The sequence below is a fragment of the Cherax quadricarinatus genome, chromosome 68 (genome assembly GCF_038502225.1).
Source record: "Cherax quadricarinatus isolate ZL_2023a chromosome 68, ASM3850222v1, whole genome shotgun sequence".
Taxonomy (NCBI): domain Eukaryota; kingdom Metazoa; phylum Arthropoda; class Malacostraca; order Decapoda; family Parastacidae; genus Cherax; species Cherax quadricarinatus.
The window spans coordinates 1,485,997-1,505,205 of record NC_091359.1 but is presented as its reverse complement, the minus strand read 5'-3'; the positions used below and the strand labels follow the sequence as shown (position 1 = coordinate 1,505,205).

Sequence of the window (19,209 nt, the reverse complement as noted above, 5' to 3'; positions counted from 1 at the left end):
TTACAATATATATTTTAACCCTCCTTTATTGTACGTAATTTTGCATTAATTAATAATTCATTAAATAACAATTAATTTCTTTTAGATTATGGATATTAGAAGCACACAGTGCTGTAAAACATTATATTGTTATCACTGTAATTGGTACTTTGCCAGACATTGTTCGTGAACAATCTGAAGATGAATCCAAATTATGTTATTTTGTTATAAAACCTTGTTCTATATTAAATTCCACATATCTTCAGTCTTCTTATATTTTAAACAAATACCTTCATATTATCAATATAAATTACTTTTATGACTACAACTGGCACTTTGTAAGACATCGTTCGTGAACAATCTGAAAAAAAATCCGGATCATATTTTATCACACAAACAGTAATTTCTTTATTAAATTTCATATATCTTATTTATATCTTAAACAAATACCTTCACATTATCAGTATAAATAATTATAATACACTGACCTTTTCACATAGAAACGAAATAAACTGGAATAAGAACACTCCTAAATAAAGCTCAATATTTTGATCCAAATATTTAAGATGGTCAAAAGAATTAAATTTTCTATCTTTGATACAACTCTTACATAATTATTAACTTATTATCCATCATAAAGAGTGCATGGATGGAGTTAATAATAATGAAGCGGAAGAGAAAGTAAGACCTGGTAACTGGTCGTTAAGGATCAACAGGTGGGAGGATCTTTGTTATTAAGTGGGAGGATCTTTGCTATTAAGTGGGAGGATCTTTGCTATTAAGTGGGAGGATCTTTATTAAGTGGGAGGATCTTTGTTAGTAAGTGGGAGGATCTTGTTAGTAAGTGGGAGGATCTTTGTTAGTAAGTGGGAGGATCTTTGTTAGTAAGTGGGAGGATCTTGTTAGTAAGTGGGAGGATCTTTGTTAGTAAGTGGGAGGATCTTTGTTAGTAAGTGGGAGGATCTTTGTTATTAAGTGGGAGGATCTTTGTTAGTAAGTGGGAGGATCTTGTTAGTAAGTGGCAGGATCTTTGTTAGTAAGTGGGAGGATCTTTGTTAGTAAGTGGGAGGATCTTTGTTATTAAGTGGGAGGATCTTTGTTAGTAAGTGGGAGGATCTTTGTTATTAAGTGGGAGGATCTTTGTTAGTAAGTGGGAGGATCTTTGTTATTAAGTGGGAGGATCTTGTTAGTAAGTGGGAGGATCTTTGTTATTAAGTGGGAGGATCTTTGTTAGTAAGTGGGAGGATCTTGTTAGTAAGTGGGAGGATCTTTGTTATTAAGTGGGAGGATCTTTGTTAGTAAGTGGGAGGATCTTTGTTAGTAAGTGGGAGGATCTTTGTTATTAAGTGGGAGGATCTTTGTTAGTAAGTGGGAGGATCTTGTTAGTAAGTGAGAGGATCTTTGTTAGTAAGTGGGAGGATCTTTGTTAGTAAGTGGGAGGATCTTTGTTATTAAGTGGGAGGATCTTTGTTAGTAAGTGGGAGGATCTTTGTTAGTAAGTGGGAGGATCTTTGTTAGTAAGTGGGAGGATCTTTGTTAGTAAGTGGGAGGATCTTTGTTAGTAAGTGGGAGGATCTTTGTTAGTAAGTGGGAGGATCTTGTTAGTAAGTGGGAGGATCTTTGTTAGTAAGTGGGAGGATCTTTGTTAGTAAGTGGGAGGATCTTTATTAAGTGGGAGGATCTTTGTTATTAAGTGGGAGGATCTTGTTAGTAAGTGGGAGGATCTTTGTTATTAAGTGGGAGGATCTTGTTAGTAAGTGGGAGGATCTTTGTTAGTAAGTGGGAGGATCTTTGTTAGTAAGTGGGAGGATCTTTGTTAGTAAGTGGGAGGATCTTTGTTAGTAAGTGGGAGGATCTTTGTTAGTAAGTGGGAGGATCTTGTTAGTAAGTGGGAGGATCTTTGTTATTAAGTGGGAGGATCTTTGTTAGTAAGTGGGAGGATCTTGTTAGTAAGTGGGAGGATCTTGTTAGTAAGTGGGAGGATCTTTGTTAGTAAGTGGGAGGATCTTTGTTAGTAAGTGGGAGGATCTTTGTTAGTAAGTGGGAGGATCTTTGTTATTAAGTGGGAGGATCTTTGTTAGTAAGTGGGAGGATCTTTGTTATTAAGTGGGAGGATCTTTGTTAGTAAGTGGGAGGATCTTTGTTAGTAAGTGGGAGGATCTTTGATAGTAAGTGGGAGGATCTTTCTTAGTAGGATCTTTGTTAGTAAGTGGGAGGATCTTTGTTAGTAAGTGGTAGGATCTTTGTTAGTAAGTGGGAGGATCTTTCTTAGTAAGTGGGAGGATCTTTCTTAGTAAGTGGGAGGATCTTTCTTAGTAAGTGGGAGGATCTTTCTTAGTAAGTGGGAGGATCTTTGTTAGTAAGTGGGAGGATCTTTGTTAGTAAGTGGGAGGATCTTTGTTAGTAAGTGGGAGGATCTTTGTTAGTAAGTGGGAGGATCTTTGTTAGTAAGTGGGAGGATCTTTGTTATTAAGTGGGAGGATCTTTGTTAGTAAGTGGGAGGATCTTTGTTAGTAAGTGAGAGGATCTTTGTTAGTAAGTGGGAGGATCTTTGTTAGTAAGTGGTAGGATCTTTGTTAGTAAGTGGGAGGATCTTTCTTAGTAAGTGGGAGGATCTTTCTTAGTAAGTGGGAGGATCTTTCTTAGTAAGTGGGAGGATCTTTCTTAGTAAGTGGGAGGATCTTTCTTAGTAAGTGGGAGGATCTTTCTTAGTAAGTGGGAGGATCTTTCTTAGTAAGTGGGAGGATCTTTGTTATTAAGTGGGAGGATCTTTGTTAGTAAGTGGGAGGATCTTTGTTAGTAAGTGGGAGGATCTTTCTTAGTAAGTGGGAGGATCTATGTTAAACAAGTGGGAGGATCTTTCTTAAACAAGTGGGAGGATCTTTGTTAGTAAGTGGGAGGATCTTTGTTAAACAAGTGGGAGGATCTTTGTTAGTAAGTGGGAGGATCTTTGTTAGTAAGTGGGAGGATCTTTGTTAAACAAGTGGGAGGATCTTTCTTAAACAAGTGGGAAGATCTTTGTTAAACAAGTGGGAGGATCTTTCTTAAACAAGTGGGAGGATCTTTGTTAAACAAGTGGGAGGATCTTTGTTAAACAAGTGGGAGGATCTTTGTTAAACAAGTGGGAGGATCTTTGTTAAACAAGTGGGAGGATCTTTGTTAAACAAGTGGGAGGATCTTTGTTAAACAAGTGGGAGGATCTTTGTTAAACAAGTGGGAGGATCTTTGTTAAACAAGTGGGAGGATCTTTGTTAAACAAGTGGGAGGATCTTTGTTAAACAAGTGGGAGGATCTTTGTTAAACAAGTGGGAGGATCTTTGTTAAACAAGTGGGAGGATCTTTGTTAGTAAGTGGGAGGATCTTTGTTAGTAAGTGGGAGGATCTTTCTTAGTAAGTGTAAGGGGAGGATCTTTCTTAGTAAGTGTGGGAGGATCTTTCTTAGTAAGTGGGAGGATCTTTCTTAGTAAGTGGGAGGATCTTTCTTAGTAAGTGGGAGGATCTTTGTTAGTAAGTGGGAGGATCTTTGTTAGTAAGTGGGAGGATCTTTCTTAGTAAGTGGGAGGATCTTTCTTAGTAAGTGGGAGGATCTTTCTTAGTAAGTAAGTGGGAGGATCTTTCTTAGTAAGTAAGTGGGAGGATCTTTCTTAGTAAGTGGGAGGATCTTTCTTAGTAAGTGGGAGGATCTTTCTTAGTAAGTGGGAGGATCTTTGTTAGTAAGTGGGAGGATCTTTCTTAGTAAGTGGGAGGATCTTTCTTAGTAAGTGGGAGGATCTTTCTTAGTAAGTGGGAGGATCTTTCTTAGTAAGTGGGAGGATCTTTCTTAGTAAGTGGGAGGATCTTTCTTAGTAAGTGGGAGGATCTTTCTTAGTAAGTGGGAGGATCTTTCTTAGTAAGTGGGAGGATCTTTCTTAGTAAGTGGGAGGATCTTTCTTAGTAAGTAAGTGGGAGGATCTTTCTTAGTAAGTGGGAGGATCTTTCTTAGTAAGTGGGAGGATCTTTCTTAGTAAGTGGGAGGATCTTTTTTAGTAAGTGGGAGGATCTTTCTTAGTAAGTGGGAGGATCTTTCTTAGTAAGTGGGAGGATCTTTCTTAGTAAGTGGGAGGATCTTTCTTAGTAAGTGGGAGGATCTTTCTTAGTAAGTGGGAGGATCTTTCTTAGTAAGTGGGAGGATCTTTCTTAGTAAGTGGGAGGATCTTTGTTATTAAGTGGGAGGATCTTTGTTAGTAAGTGGGAGGATCTTTGTTAGTAAGTGGGAGGATCTTTGTTAGTAAGTGGGAGGATCTTTGTTAGTAAGTGGGAGGATCTTTGTTAGTAAGTGGGAGGATCTTTGTTAGTAAGTGGGAGGATCTTTGTTAGTAAGTGGGAGGATCTTTGTTAGTAAGTGGGAGGATCTTTCTTAGTAAGTGGGAGGATCTTTGTTAGTAAGTGGGAGTATCTTGTTAGTAAGTGGGAGGATCTTGTTAGTAAGTGGGAGGATCTTTGTTAGTAAGTGGGAGGATCTTTGTTAGTAAGTGGGAGGATCTTTGTTAGTAAGTGGGAGGATCTTGTTAGTAAGTGGGAGGATCTTTGTTAGTAAGTGGGAGGATCTTTGTTAGTAAGTGGGAGGATCTTTGTTAGTAAGTGGGAGGATCTTTGTTAGTAAGTGGGAGGATCTTTGTTAGTAAGTGGGAGGATCTTTGTTAGTGGGAGGATCTTTGTTAGGGGGAGGATCTTTGTTAGTAAGTGGGAGGATCTTTGTTGGGAGGATCTTTGTTAGTAAGTGGGAGGATCTTTGTTAGTAAGTGGGAGGATCTTTGTTAGTAAGTGGGAGGATCTTTGTTAGTAAGTGGGAGGATCTTTGTTAGTAAGTGGGAGGATCTTTGTTAGTAAGTGGGAGGATCTTTGTTAGTAAGTGGGAGGATCTTTGTTAGTAAGTGGGAGGATCTTTGTTAGTAAGTGGGAGGATCTTTGTTAGTAAGTGGGAGGATCTTTGTTAGTAAGTGGGAGGATCTTTGTTAGTAAGTGGGAGGATCTTTGTTAGTAAGTGGGAGGATCTTTGTTAGTAAGTGGGAGGATCTTTGTTAGTAAGTGGGAGGATCTTTGTTAGTAAGTGGGAGGATCTTTGTTAGTAAGTGGGAGGATCTTTGTTAGTAAGTGGGAGGATCTTTGTTAGTAAGTGGGAGGATCTTTGTTAGTAAGTGGGAGGATCTTTGTTAGTAAGTGGGAGGATCTTTGTTAGTAAGTGGGAGGATCTTGTTAGTAAGTGGGAGGATCTTTGTTAGTAAGTGGGAGGATCTTTGTTAGTAAGTGGGAGGATCTTTGTTAGTAAGTGGGAGGATCTTTGTTAGTAAGTGGGAGGATCTTTGTTAGTAAGTGGGAGGATCTTTGTTAGTAAGTGGGAGGATCTTTGTTAGTAAGTGGGAGGATCTTTGTTAGTAAGTGGGAGGATCTTTGTTAGTAAGTGGGAGGATCTTTGTTAGTAAGTGGGAGGATCTTTGTTAGTAAGTGGGAGGATCTTGTTAGTAAGTGGGAGGATCTTTGTTAGTAAGTGGGAGGATCTTTGTTAGTGGGAGGATCTTTGTTAATAGGAGGATCTTTGTTAGTAAGTGGGAGGATCTTTGTTAGTAAGTGGGAGGATCTTTGTTAGTAAGTGGGAGGATCTTTGTTAGTAAGTGGGAGGATCTTTGTTAGTAAGTGGGAGGATCTTTGTTAGTAAGTGGGAGGATCTTTGTTAGTAAGTGGGAGGATCTTTGTTAGTAAGTGGGAGGATCTTTGTTAGTAAGTGGGAGGATCTTTGTTAGTAAGTGGGAGGATCTTTGTTAGTAAGTGGGAGGATCTTTGTTAGTAAGTGGGAGGATCTTTGTTAGTAAGTGGGAGGATCTTTGTTAGTAAGTGGGAGGATCTTTGTTAGTAAGTGGGAGGATCTTTGTTAGTAAGTGGGAGGATCTTTGTTAGTAAGTGGGAGGATCTTTGTTAGTAAGTGGGAGGATCTTTGTTAGTAAGTGGGAGGATCTTTGTTAGTAAGTGGGAGGATCTTTGTTAGTAAGTGGGAGGATCTTTGTTAGTAAGTGGGAGGATCTTTGTTAGTAAGTGGGAGGATCTTTGTTAGTAAGTGGGAGGATCTTTGTTAGTAAGTGGGAGGATCTTTGTTAGTAAGTGGGAGGATCTTTGTTAGTAAGTGGGAGGATCTTTGTTAATAAGTGGGAGGATCTTTGTTAGTAAGTGGGAGGATCTTTGTTAGTAAGTGGGAGGATCTTGTTAGTAAGTGGGAGGATCTTTGTTAGTAAGTGGGAGGATCTTTGTTAGTAAGTGGGAGGATCTTTGTTAAACAAGTGGGAGGATCTTTGTTAGTAAGTGGGAGGATCTTTGTTAGTAAGTGGGAGGATCTTTGTTAGTAAGTGGGAGGATCTTGTTAGTAAGTGGGAGGATCTTTGTTAGTAAGTGGGAGGATCTTTGTTAGTAAGTGGGAGGATCTTTGTTAGTAAGTGGGAGGATCTTTGTTAGTAAGTGGGAGGATCTTTGTTAGTAAGTGGGAGGATCTTTGTTAGTAAGTGGGAGGATCTTTGTTAGTAAGTGGGAGGATCTTTGTTAGTAAGTGGGAGGATCTTTGTTAGTAAGTGGGAGGATCTTTGTTAGTAAGTGGGAGGATCTTTGTTAGTAAGTGGGAGGATCTTTGTTAGTAAGTGGGAGGATCTTTGTTAGTAAGTGGGAGGATCTTTGTTAGTAAGTGGGAGGATCTTTGTTAGTAAGTGGGAGGATCTTTGTTAGTAAGTGGGAGGATCTTTGTTAGTAAGTGGGAGGATCTTTCTTAGTAAGTGGGAGGATCTTTGTTAGTAAGTGGGAGGATCTTTCTTAGTAAGTGGGAGGATCTTTGTTAGTAAGTGGGAGGATCTTTGTTAGTAAGTGGGAGGATCTTTCTTAGTAAGTGGGAGGATCTTTGTTAGTAAGTGGGAGGATCTATGTTAAACAAGTGGGAGGATCTTTCTTAAACAAGTGGGAGGATCTTTGTTAGTAAGTGGGAGGATCTTTGTTAAACAAGTGGGAGGATCTTTGTTAGTAAGTGGGAGGATCTTTGTTAAACAAGTGGGAGGATCTTTGTTAAACAAGTGGGAGGATCTTTCTTAAACAAGTGGGAGGATCTTTGTTAAACAAGTGGGAGGATCTTTGTTAAACAAGTGGGAGGATCTTTGTTAAACAAGTGGGAGGATCTTTCTTAAACAAGTGGGAGGATCTTTCTTAGTAAGTAAGTGGGAGGATCTTTCTTAGTAAGTGGGAGGATCTTTCTTAGTAAGTAAGTGGGAGGAGCTTTCTTAGTAAGTAAGTGGGAGGATCTTTCTTAGTAAGTGGGAGGATCTTTTTTAGTAAGTGGGAGGATCTTTCTTAGTAAGTGGGAGGAGCTTTCTTAGTAAGTAAGTGGGAGGATCTTTCTTAGTAAGTGGGAGGATCTTTCTTAGTAAGTAAGTGGGAGGATCTTTCTTAGTAAGTAAGTGGGAGGATCTTTCTTAGTAAGTGGGAGGATCTTTCTTAGTAAGTGGGAGGATCTTTCTTAGTAAGTAAGTGGGAGGATCTTTCTTAGTAAGTAAGTGGGAGGATCTTTCTTAGTAAGTAAGTGGGAGGATCTTTCTTTGTAAGTGGGAGGATCTTTCTTAGTAAGTGGGAGGATCTTTCTTAGTAAGTAAGTGGGAGGATCTTTCTTAGTAAAGTGGGAGGATCTTTCTTAGTAAGTGGGAGGATCTTTCTTAGTAAGTAAGTGGGAGGATCTTTCTTAGTAAAGTGGGAGGATATTTCTTAGTAAGTGGGAGGATCTTTCTTAGTAAGTAAGTGGGAGGATCTTTCTTAGTAAGTGGGAGGATCTTTTTTAGTAAGTAAGTGGGAGGATCTTTCTTAGTAAGTGGGAGGATCTTTCTTAGTAAGTGGGAGGATCTTTCTTAAACAAGTGGGAGGATAAGATAAGATTTCGTTCGGCGTTTTAACCCCGGAGGGTTAGCCACCCAGGATAACCCAAGAAAGTCAGTGCGTCATCGAGGACTGTCTAACTTATTTCCATTGGGGTCCTTAATCTTGTCCCCCAGGGTGCGACCCACACCAGTCGAGTAACACCCAGGAACCTATTTGCTGCTAGGTGAACAGGACAACAGGTGTAAGGAAACGTGTCGAAATGTTTCCACCCGCCGGGAATCGAACCCGGGCCCTCCGTGTGTGAAGTGGGAGCTTTAGCCACCAGGGAGGATCTTTGTTAAACAAGTGGGAGGATCTTTCTTAAACAGGAAGGATCTTTCTTAAACAAGTGGAAGGATCTTTGTTAAACAAGTGGGAGGATCTTTCTTAAACAAGTGGGAGGATCTTTCTTAAACAAGTGGGAGGATCTTTCTTAAACAAGTGGGAGGATCTTTGTTAAACAAGTGGGAGGATCTTTGTTAAACAAGTGGGAGGATCTTTGTTAAACAAGTGGGAGGATCTTTCTTAAACAAGTGGGAGGATCTTTCTTAGTAAGTAAGTGGGAGGATCTTTCTTAGTAAGTGGGAGGATCTTTCTTAGTAAGTAAGTGGGAGGAGCTTTCTTAGTAAGTAAGTGGGAGGATCTTTCTTAGTAAGTGGGAGGATCTTTTTTAGTAAGTGGGAGGATCTTTCTTAGTAAGTGGGAGGAGCTTTCTTAGTAAGTAAGTGGGAGGATCTTTCTTAGTACGTGGGAGGATCTTTCTTAGTAAGTAAGTGGGAGGATCTTTCTTAGTAAGTAAGTGGGAGGATCTTTCTTAGTAAGTGGGAGGATCTTTCTTAGTAAGTGGGAGGATCTTTCTTAGTAAGTAAGTGGGAGGATCTTTCTTAGTAAGTAAGTGGGAGGATCTTTCTTAGTAAGTAAGTGGGAGGATCTTTCTTTGTAAGTGGGAGGATCTTTCTTAGTAAGTGGGAGGATCTTTCTTAGTAAGTAAGTGGGAGGATCTTTCTTAGTAAAGTGGGAGGATCTTTCTTAGTAAGTGGGAGGATCTTTCTTAGTAAGTAAGTGGGAGGATCTTTCTTAGTAAAGTGGGAGGATATTTCTTAGTAAGTGGGAGGATCTTTCTTAGTAAGTAAGTGGGAGGATCTTTCTTAGTAAGTGGGAGGATCTTTTTTAGTAAGTAAGTGGGAGGATCTTTCTTAGTAAGTGGGAGGATCTTTCTTAGTAAGTGGGAGGATCTTTCTTAAACAAGTGGGAGGATAAGATAAGATTTCGTTCGGCGTTTTAACCCCGGAGGGTTAGCCACCCAGGATAACCCAAGAAAGTCAGTGCGTCATCGAGGACTGTCTAACTTATTTCCATTGGGGTCCTTAATCTTGTCCCCCAGGGTGCGACCCACACCAGTCGAGTAACACCCAGGAACCTATTTGCTGCTAGGTGAACAGGACAACAGGTGTAAGGAAACGTGTCGAAATGTTTCCACCCGCCGGGAATCGAACCCGGGCCCTCCGTGTGTGAAGTGGGAGCTTTAGCCACCAGGGAGGATCTTTGTTAAACAAGTGGGAGGATCTTTCTTAAACAGGAAGGATCTTTCTTAAACAAGTGGAAGGATCTTTGTTAAACAAGTGGGAGGATCTTTCTTAAACAAGTGGGAGGATCTTTCTTAAACAAGTGGGAGGATCTTTCTTAAACAAGTGGGAGGATCTTTCTTAAACAAGTGGGAGGATCTTTCTTAAACAAGTGGGAGGATCTTTCTTAAACAAGTGGGAGGATCTTTGTTAAACAAGTGGGAGGATCTTTCTTAAACAAGTGGGAGGATCTTTGTTAAACAAGTGGGAGGATCTTTCTTAAACAAGTGGGAGGATCTTTCTTAAACAAGTGGGAGGATCTTTCTTAAACAAGTGGGAGGATCTTTATTAAACAAGTGGGAGGATCTTTGTTAAACAAGTGGGAGGATCTTTGTTAAACAAGTGGGAGGATCTTTGTTAAACAAGTGGGAGGATCTTTTTTAAACAAGTGGGAGGATCTTTGTTAAACAAGTGGGAGGATCTTTGTTAAACAAGTGGGAGGATCTTTCTTAAACAAGTGGGAGGATCCTTCTTAAACTTTATTATTATTACAACTATCCTGCCTTAAGTAAGTTTATTTAAGCACAGGTATACATAAGTACAATCATTATACATAGTAATATATGTATAAATTATATATATATATATATATATATATATATATATATATATATATATATATATATATATAATATATATATAATTAATTTGCCTCTACATGTCTATACATAATCTTATGTCCATATATATCTTATGTATATATATAATTTATCTAGTGTATGTATGTCTATAGTAGTTGGATCACCTTAAGATTCCTCTTAATTATTACATGTATAAATTACTTTTATTTAAGGAACCATATTTATATATTATCTGACAAGAGTGTAAATACAGTATTAAGTTTATAATTCTCTACTAACAGGCCTGGGCTGTAAGTAAGTTTATTTAGGTACAAGTAGACATAAGTACAATTATACATAGTTTAAAATACAGTATGTCCCCACTTATACAGCAGGTTAGGTTCTGGACTACCACTGTAAAGTGAAAATCACTGTAAAGTGAATCATAGCATTTTTTCACTTTCAAATGGATAAAAAAAGCCAGATAACATGTTTACACTATCATATATTAAGTGAGCAATGGAGCTAGGGCTAAAAAAATACATATACAGTACACACATTACTTTAAAATATTTTTGTTTTTAGTTTATAGTGAGTGGTGAATACAGTGGTACCCTGAGTTTTGTACAGCTCCCAACTCGAACAGTTATGTAAGCGTATTATTGTAAATGCTTTTGTAAGTGTATTTTTGGGGGTCTGAAGCAGACTAATATAATTTACATTATTCCTTATGGGAACAAATTTGTTCGGTAACGGCACTCAAACAACCTTTTGAAACGAATTATGGCCAAAACTCAGGGTACCACTCTATATTTATTCTAGGAAATCTGAACAAGTGAAGAATGGGTATAATTGAAGACTGCTGCATTAGCGAAACTGTAGAATGAAGTGCCACATGGATAACCCCAAAGTCAGTCAAATTGACTTATTTCCATTGTGTTCCTCTTTTCCAGGATACAGCATACTGAGGAGGTGAATGTATTCAGATATCTGGGAGTGGACGTGTCAGCGGATGGGTCTATGAAAGATGAGGTGAATCATAGAATTGATGAGGGGAAAAGGGTGAGTGGTGCACTTAGGAGTCTGTGGAGACAAAGAACTTTGTCCTTGGAGGCAAAGAGAGGAATGTATGAGAGTATAGTTTTACCAATGCTCTTATATGGGTGTGAAGCATGGGTGATGAATGTTGCAGCGAGGAGAAGGCTGGAGGCAGTGGAGATGTCATGTCTGAGAGCAATGTGTGGTGTGAATATAATGTAGAGAATTCGTAGTTTGGAAGTTAGGAGGAGGTGCGGGATTACCAAAACTGTTGTCCAGAGGGCTGAGGAAGGGTTGTTGAGGTGGTTCGGACATGTGGAGAGAATGGAGTGAAACAGAATAACTTCAAGAGTGTATCAGTCTGTAGTGGAAGGAAGGCGGGGTAGGGGTCGGCCTAGGAAAGGTTTGAGGGAGGGGGTAAAGGAGGTTTTGTGTGCGAGGGGCTTGGACTTCCAGCAGGCATGCGTGAGCGTGTTTGATAGGAGTGAATGGATACAAATGGTTTTTAATACTTGACGTGCTGTTGGAGTGTGAGCAAAGTAACATTTATGAAGGGGTTCAGGAAAACCGGCAGGCCGGACTTGAGTCCTGGAGATGGGAAGTACAGTGCCTGCACTCTGAAGGAGGGGTGTTAATGTTGCAGTTTAAAAACTGAAGTGTAAAGCACCCTTCTGACAAGACAGTGATGGAGTGAATGATGGTGAAAGTTTTTCTTTTTCGGGCCACCCTGCCTTGGTGGGAATCGGCCAGTGTGATAAAAGAAAAAAAAAAAAAAATCTTAGATATCTATTTACTACTAGGTGAACATGGGCAGCAAGTGTAAGATTCACCAATACACTTCTTTACATGCTTGGGGATTGAATATAGGTCTTTTCCATACACAAATAACCTGCAGATAGGAGAAAGAAACTTATGACGATGTTTCGGTCCACCTTGGACCATTGTGACTCATAAATAGTTCAAGTCGGAGTGAAACATCATCATAAGCTTCTTTCTCCTATGTGCAGGTTATTTGTGTATTGTTCCAGTTATGGTACTGTGCTGTCTTGTTCTTTAACTTTCTTTTCAGTTGTGAGCTAAATCCAAAACTAAGATTACCAGTAATACATGCAGGTGTATCTCATATGCAAATTTCAGAGGATAATGCAGGCCTTACCAGGCAGTATGGATAGCGTTGCCATGACATCTGAACTGCGATTCCTCCCACCCTGGGCCAGGTCACAGTTAGCACACATTCTGGAAGTCACACACGGGTGGCGGGAAGTGATGGGTCGTGTGCCCAGCAGCCCCTGGCAACCTGGCAGCCCCATTCCTCAAGACCTTCACTACCCAAAGAAATATTCTTCAGATGATATACAGTAAGTCAGACAAATACAGTACATGCATGCATGCATTCACACACACTAGAGTGTACAATGTTAAAAAATTACTGCATTGTGCCTGTAAACTGCATTTGTATATTTATTAGTTTTTCCAATATTAAGCTTATTCTGTAGTAATGTATTGGTAGGTTTGATATTAACTTATAAATGTTTATTGGAGAGGGATCTTTTTTTTTTAGGGGCTGGTGTTAAAATTCTTCTTGATGTTATAATTCTGAAATATGGAATTAATTAATTCTGAAGCCAGTTTTATTGTATGAATATATTTTAAGTTTTACTCAAAATGCTATTCATCCCATGGGCCTTATAATAATGATAATAATAACCATAATCTTTATTTCTACAAGTACATGTGCAAGGTATACAGGCCTACCTGACATCAATGACATACTGCTATATAGAAAGCCTCATGTTATGCAGAGCAGTTCAGGCAAATTAGGTCAGTTTTATACCCAGGATGCAACCCACACCAATCGACTATCACCCAGGTTCCTATTTTACTGCTAGGTAAACATGAACAGAAGGTACCTTTAAGGAAATATTTAATAATGTTTCCACCCATACCAGAAATCGACCTCTAGACCTCAGTTTGAGCTGAGTGCTCCAGCAATTGAGCTATAGGACACCCTGTTGTACATTTTGCAGTTATTTTGAAATAAAGATTTGTATTTGTATTAAGAATTGCAAAATGAAGTGTTGCAAATGGTACTTTTCATGATGAGGTTGTGATGCACCAGAAATTTGTTAGCAATATCTCAGAGAAGCAGTTTGAAAGAAATCCTCACTGAATGACATCATAAAACAAATTTCTAGTTTACTGCATGCACTTTCTTCTGTAATGTGCAGCACTGAAAAAAAATGATGCAATACCTGTACCCTCTTTAGATAATGACTTAACCTTTTTGCAACCAGCAGAGTTTATATGATACAAGCATATACACTTTTTACAGTATTTAGTCTCTTGGAATATTCTGATTACATCTATAAAAGAGCATTTATATATGCAGTATTACTATAACAGATGTATATTTTACTAGCCTAATATCAGAGGAATGTGTAAGAGATCGGCGGGAAGGTTTTGAGGTGCTATTAGAGGAGTGGGGTACAAGTGGGAGGCAACGCCCCACCGTACAAGACCTGCTTGAGCTTCTGCGACTTGCTAAACTCTACCGTGCCATGGACTACCTCACTATTAATGTTCTTCATGGTAAATAAAAAAAATTCCATAGTGTTTCTATATACAGTATTGTATTAAGTAATGCCTATGGGTATTATATGTAGATTAAACACTGAAATATTGCATAGTAACTTTGTACAGTAATCATTCTTAGTAATAAATGGACCAAAGTTTTTCTTTTTCGGGCCACTCTGCCTTGGTGGGAAACAGCCAATGTGTTGATAATAAAAATTACAATAGTAAGATGAAACCTTCCAACCTTTGTTCAGTACTTTAGTTACTGTATATGAATCCAGTATTGTCAGCAAAATACATATCATAAATTAAAGTCTTCTTTCTTTCAACACACCGGCCGTATCCCACCGAGGCAGGGTGGCCCAAAAGAAAAAACCAAAGTTTCTCCTTTCAAATTTAGTAATATATACAGGAGAAGGGGTTACTAGCCCCTTGCTCCCGGCATTTTAGTCGCCTCTTACAACACGCATGGCTTACGGAGGAAGAATTCTGTTCCACTTCCCCATGGAGAATAAACTAAAGTATATACATTTAAAATTTGATCAAGATTTTTTGCACGTTGGCTGTTATTAAATTTGGAAAATCAAGGTTAGATGTCAGAACTATAATAGAAGCCCTCTTCATTTTCAGGAGAAGCCCTGCCAAGACAAGATGGTGATCCCATTGAAGATTTGGATAAGGCATTACAAGAAGGACTGAGGACTTATGATAATTTTATCCAAGAGATGGGTGCCTCTGGAGAAGTTCAAGATATCCCAAGCTCTTATACTATTGATGAACCAAGTAGTGATGACTTGGCTCTCACTATAGCACCTGTTATTGATGACAAAACAAAAGTGATAGGTACTTGCAATAACCTAACTCCTGGACAGTCTCAAGCAGAATCTCCACCTCTTGATACTGAAGTCTTACAGGATTTACAAAGCTCTGGTTTTACACATTTCAGTTATTCTTTACTGAAGGAAATTACTAATAACTTTTCCAATGTGCCTACAGACCTAGGAGGGTGTAAATTGGGTGAAGGAGCATTTGGTGTTGTGTACTTGGCCAAAATATTTCAGGGCGGTCACGAGAAAAAAGTTGCTGTGAAAAGACTCAACTCTGGAGAGATCAAAGTTGAGGGTCAATTTAAAACAGAAATTGAAGTCCTGTCAAGGTAAGTAACATACATAGTACCTGAATAGATGACTGAATCATAGGCATGATTGGTAACAGGTATTTTACCAGTGCTGAACACTGAGTTATGTCAGTCAAGTTTGTAAAGACACAGTGTATGGGTTATGGCATTTTATTTATGAAGACATTTCATCTCCGAGGGACTTTTATCATTTCATGAACTAACAGTCTCTGGTGGACAAAATGACTTCAAAAATATAATGCCATAACCTGAACTTTGTGTCTTGTTATTACTGTATATTCTACCACTTCATTACTGTAAGTCTTCCAAGTGTATAGGACTAGAGTAGCTGTTAGGCATTTATGACAGAAATGGAGAAGTAGAGGATAATTTGAGTAAGGGCAACAGGCTTAAGAAGCAGGACAACCTGGAGCCTAATTGGTCATTGTCACTATTTCAGAAGGAGTTCCTCTAAGGTCTTGAAGCATCAGAGGGTTTAGCACTTTTGATAAATATTTTAGCACAGTAGTAATAACAATTAGAGTAGCAGATATAAGGTAGTGGATGCACCGAGTAATTCAGAATGAGAGGGAAGGTAAAAAACGCTAGGAGAAGGCAAAGAATATTAAAGCCTTGTTAAGAGCAGATTCTTCCCAGATGCATCAAACACATCCTAGTTCATGTACTGTAATACAGAAAAATATTGAGTTTATAAGGTTATAGAAATATAACATAAATCTGACTGTGAGAGCAGGTGAGCCTGTAATTTACTCTCTTATCAAAGCAGTGTGAATATTTAATTGTTATGTAACTTTGGAGATGTAGTATAAAAAGCTATTTACAAAGGAATTTTGATCTATCCATAATCACTTAAACATTGCAGATAAAGATGGGCATTGATAAAGAATTCAAAGGCATAATACGATGACTGGAACAATACACAAATGACCCGCACGTAGGAGAAAGAAACTAGTGACTAGTTAATGATCCAAGTCGGACCGAAACATCATTGCAAAGTTTCTTTCTCCTATGGTCATGTTATTTATGTACATGTATGGGCATGGATTATAGATATCAGTCTCATGTTACTCAGCTATGCAAGTTCTGTGATAATTATTAATGAGAAGATTGTAGTAATGAAGATTTTTTATATTCCAGGTGTATTCACGAGAACTTGTTGCCACTTGAGGGCTTCTCTTGCGATGGCCCTGACTGGTGTCTTGTATATGCCTACATGCCCAATGGAAGTCTTCAAGACCGTCTAGCTTGCTCTGTAAGTTTGCTCACTGCAAAAGGCAAGCCCATTCTTGAATGGTAAATTTAAACAAAGCATTAGTTTACATGTTTTATTTGCAAGAATTTTAACCTACAGTTGAGCTTACATTTAAAAAGTTTATGGTTTGCCACAATTTAGGTGCAAAATATTACTGTGTACAATATGCAGTTTCATTATTTAGGCCACTGTCCAGATGAACAGGATAATGGTCTCCCCCCCCCCCTCCTTTTTTTTTTTTTTTTTAAATTTGTCTCTCCCCGGCTTAAGATCATTCAGTGCCACACCCACAGCTTGCCTTTGTGATTAACCCTTAAACGGCCCAAACAGATCGACGTTCAAATTCGTAGTGCTACAAAAGTAGATCTACTTTTTTTTACATATTTTCAAATATAACAAAAAAAATAATGAAGATAAAAGTTTTTTTACATGTTTTTAAATGTAACACAAAAAAGAAGATCTACATTTTTTTACATACTTTCAGATGTTGAAAAAACGTATATATACGATTGGACCGTTTAAGGGTTAAGGCCTTTTCTTAATAGTATAATTAATTTGTTTTGACTAAAAGTATTATTTTTATAATTTGGTAGAAATAAGAAATTTATTAATAGTAAAATAATGAACTAAAAGTTGTATATTTATAGAATTTAGTTGATGCATACAAGTTGAGAGTTTTCTTATGAATATGTGTTTGTGATATTTTGAGTTACATATTATGTATTACCAGCATGCTAGCAGTGATTTTCAAACAGGGTGGGAGCGAACCTCTTGACTGGCAGATACGTGTGCGTATAGGCGAGGGAGCAGCACGTGGCATTGTCCATCTTCACACCTATCAGGAGCGACCACTTGTTCATCGTGATATAAAGAGTGCCAATATCTTGTTGGATGGCAGTTTCATTCCCAAGGTTACATAAATTAATAACACACATTATGTGGTTTGTAAATGTTCAGTCAGTGAGCATTGTCACATCATGTTTTGTTCTTGTTATGTTCTGCTGGCCTTCATAATCTCATCTTACACACTACTCAGTATGATGTAGATAACTTTTAATATACTATACTGTACTTCATAGAATGTATTGATAGGTTAAGAGTGACACTTAAATTTATATAGTTTACCCTTCCTATTTGCTCTTGTAGTATTATTATGCTTTTTAGGTTTTATATGTAATATTACTGTATTTTGTTTAGTAGAAATCAATAAAAAAAAGCTCCCTTGTATTTATGATACACTAATGTATTATGTTTCATGGTACTTAAGTCTCATACTGTACATTTTTTCCTTCCAGGTTGGTGACTTTGGCCTTGTTCACCTTGGAGGCAGCGGAACTCACACGAGGACACTGATCAAAACAACAACAGTGTTTGGCACATCGGCATACATGGCCCCTGAGGCATTTAGAGGAGACATATCGGTCAAAATGGACACATTCAGTTTTGGAATTGTAAGACTGGCTTACTTGATAACTGTTGTTGGTAATGTGAACACTTACGTGCTGTATATTTTTATGGTATATACAGTACATATGTACATATATAGATTTTTGTTTTACTATTACATGTATATTTTTTCAGGTTCTGCTGGAATTGCTGACTGGCTTGCCATCCTATGATGAAGAACGTGAGGGATGTGACTTGGTAAATGCTGTATTCATCTCTTCATGTAACAAGCAAATTTATTTTCAAAATGAATGCATTTGTTAGAAAAGTAGAGGACATACATGAACACATTTGTTAAAAAAGTAGGTGACATACAGTGTTTGGGAATAAGGCTAAAAGTGTTCAGTTGAACATTTAAAGTACCAGCAACAAGTTTCTCTCTGATATCTCATGTGTTTCCTTCGGCCAGAGTAAAAACTCCATGCAAAGGCACAAAAATATGGAACTTTCTGTGAGAAGATGTGAGTTCCTTATCTGCTAAGTGCTTCTAAAATATTGTTAATAATACCTCCCAAATTTGATGTCAATTTATGTAGATTGAATACAAATATCTATTACAACCTTTTTATATATCTAGTACAACCTGCTTATATATCTAGTACAACCTGCTTATATATCTAGTACAACCTGCTTATATATCTAGTACAACCTGCCTGTTCTGGGTTTGAGATGACAAAGTTGTGTCATCTGCAAACAGAACTCATTTAAGTTCCTCAGAGACATTAAGTAGGTCACTGATGTACATGAGAAATTATAAGAGGGCCTAGAATGCTGCTCTGTGGCATTGGGAAATGGCCACTGTGTTAAAAAAAAAAATTAGCTGTTTCTCACTGAAGTAGGGTGACCTGAAAAAGAAGAAAGACTTTCATCATTACTACTCACTCCATCACTGTCTTGCCAGAGACATGCTGATACTACAGTTCAAAAACTGTAATATATCTCCACCTGTCCTTCAGAGTGAAGGCACTCTATATCCCACCTCAGATTCCATAATGTTCTACTTTAAGCAGCAGTTTGTTGTGGTTATTGAATCAAAAGCTTTTCTTAGATAATAAAGAATCCAATTAAATATTCATCATTTCCAGGTATACTCCAGGTTCCAAGAGATGAATAGATTGATTCAAACATTTTTATTGTTGCATCACATTTTTTCATTATAACTCAAAAAGTGATTTGATTTTCTAAGTTCATACACAAAAACTAATTGTAATAGCAGTATTATTTTCTTGGTCAAGAGTTGTGACAATGTACATACTAATGTACCTTCAAGTTGACTCTAAAGTGTCTTATTTCTTGTATATTTAATTAGCAATGGCCAGTATAAAACATTTTACGTATAAAATTTTTTGCTTTCCCTTCCAGTTGTCACATGTTCAGGAGAGCGAAGCAGAAGTGGAAGAGTTGCTAGATACTCAGGCTGGTACTTGGGACATGAACATTGCTTCTCACCTGTTTGCTTTGGTTGGACTCTGCACTGAGGCAAAGAAGAAAAGGCCAACAATGGTGCAAGCACTCTATAATTATTCCCAAATTATAAATAAACAACTAGATTAAATTTTCTCTGCCCTTGTTCATCACATACATTTACGAAATATGAATAAAGCACAGTATGTAAAATTTACAGTGTGCTTAGTACAAAAAAATACTGAAATCTTTTAGAATAAATATTTGAAAGACTAA

At 38.0% G+C, this 19,209-nt stretch overlaps 1 protein-coding gene across 6 annotated transcripts; it reads left to right on the top strand.

The window, feature by feature from the left end:
* The first annotated feature begins 560 nt into the window (after positions 1-560).
* On the top strand, positions 561-19,209 carry LOC128697864 (interleukin-1 receptor-associated kinase 4). Of its 6 annotated transcripts, none has more exons than XM_053789827.2 (9): positions 561-695; positions 12,257-12,477; positions 13,539-13,708; positions 14,324-14,849; positions 15,969-16,083; positions 16,839-16,994; positions 17,379-17,534; positions 17,665-17,727; positions 18,892-19,209. In XM_053789827.2, exons 2-9 carry the CDS (start codon positions 12,263-12,265, stop codon positions 19,081-19,083), a joined length of 1,593 nt encoding a protein of 530 aa, XP_053645802.2. In that variant the 5' UTR covers positions 561-695; positions 12,257-12,262; the 3' UTR covers positions 19,084-19,209. The 6 variants fall into 6 exon arrangements, with proteins under 6 accessions (XP_053645802.2, XP_069955668.1, XP_069955671.1 ...); XM_070099567.1 differs by having other exon boundaries at positions 610-660; XM_070099570.1 differs by having other exon boundaries at positions 610-660; positions 17,665-17,831; positions 18,892-19,028.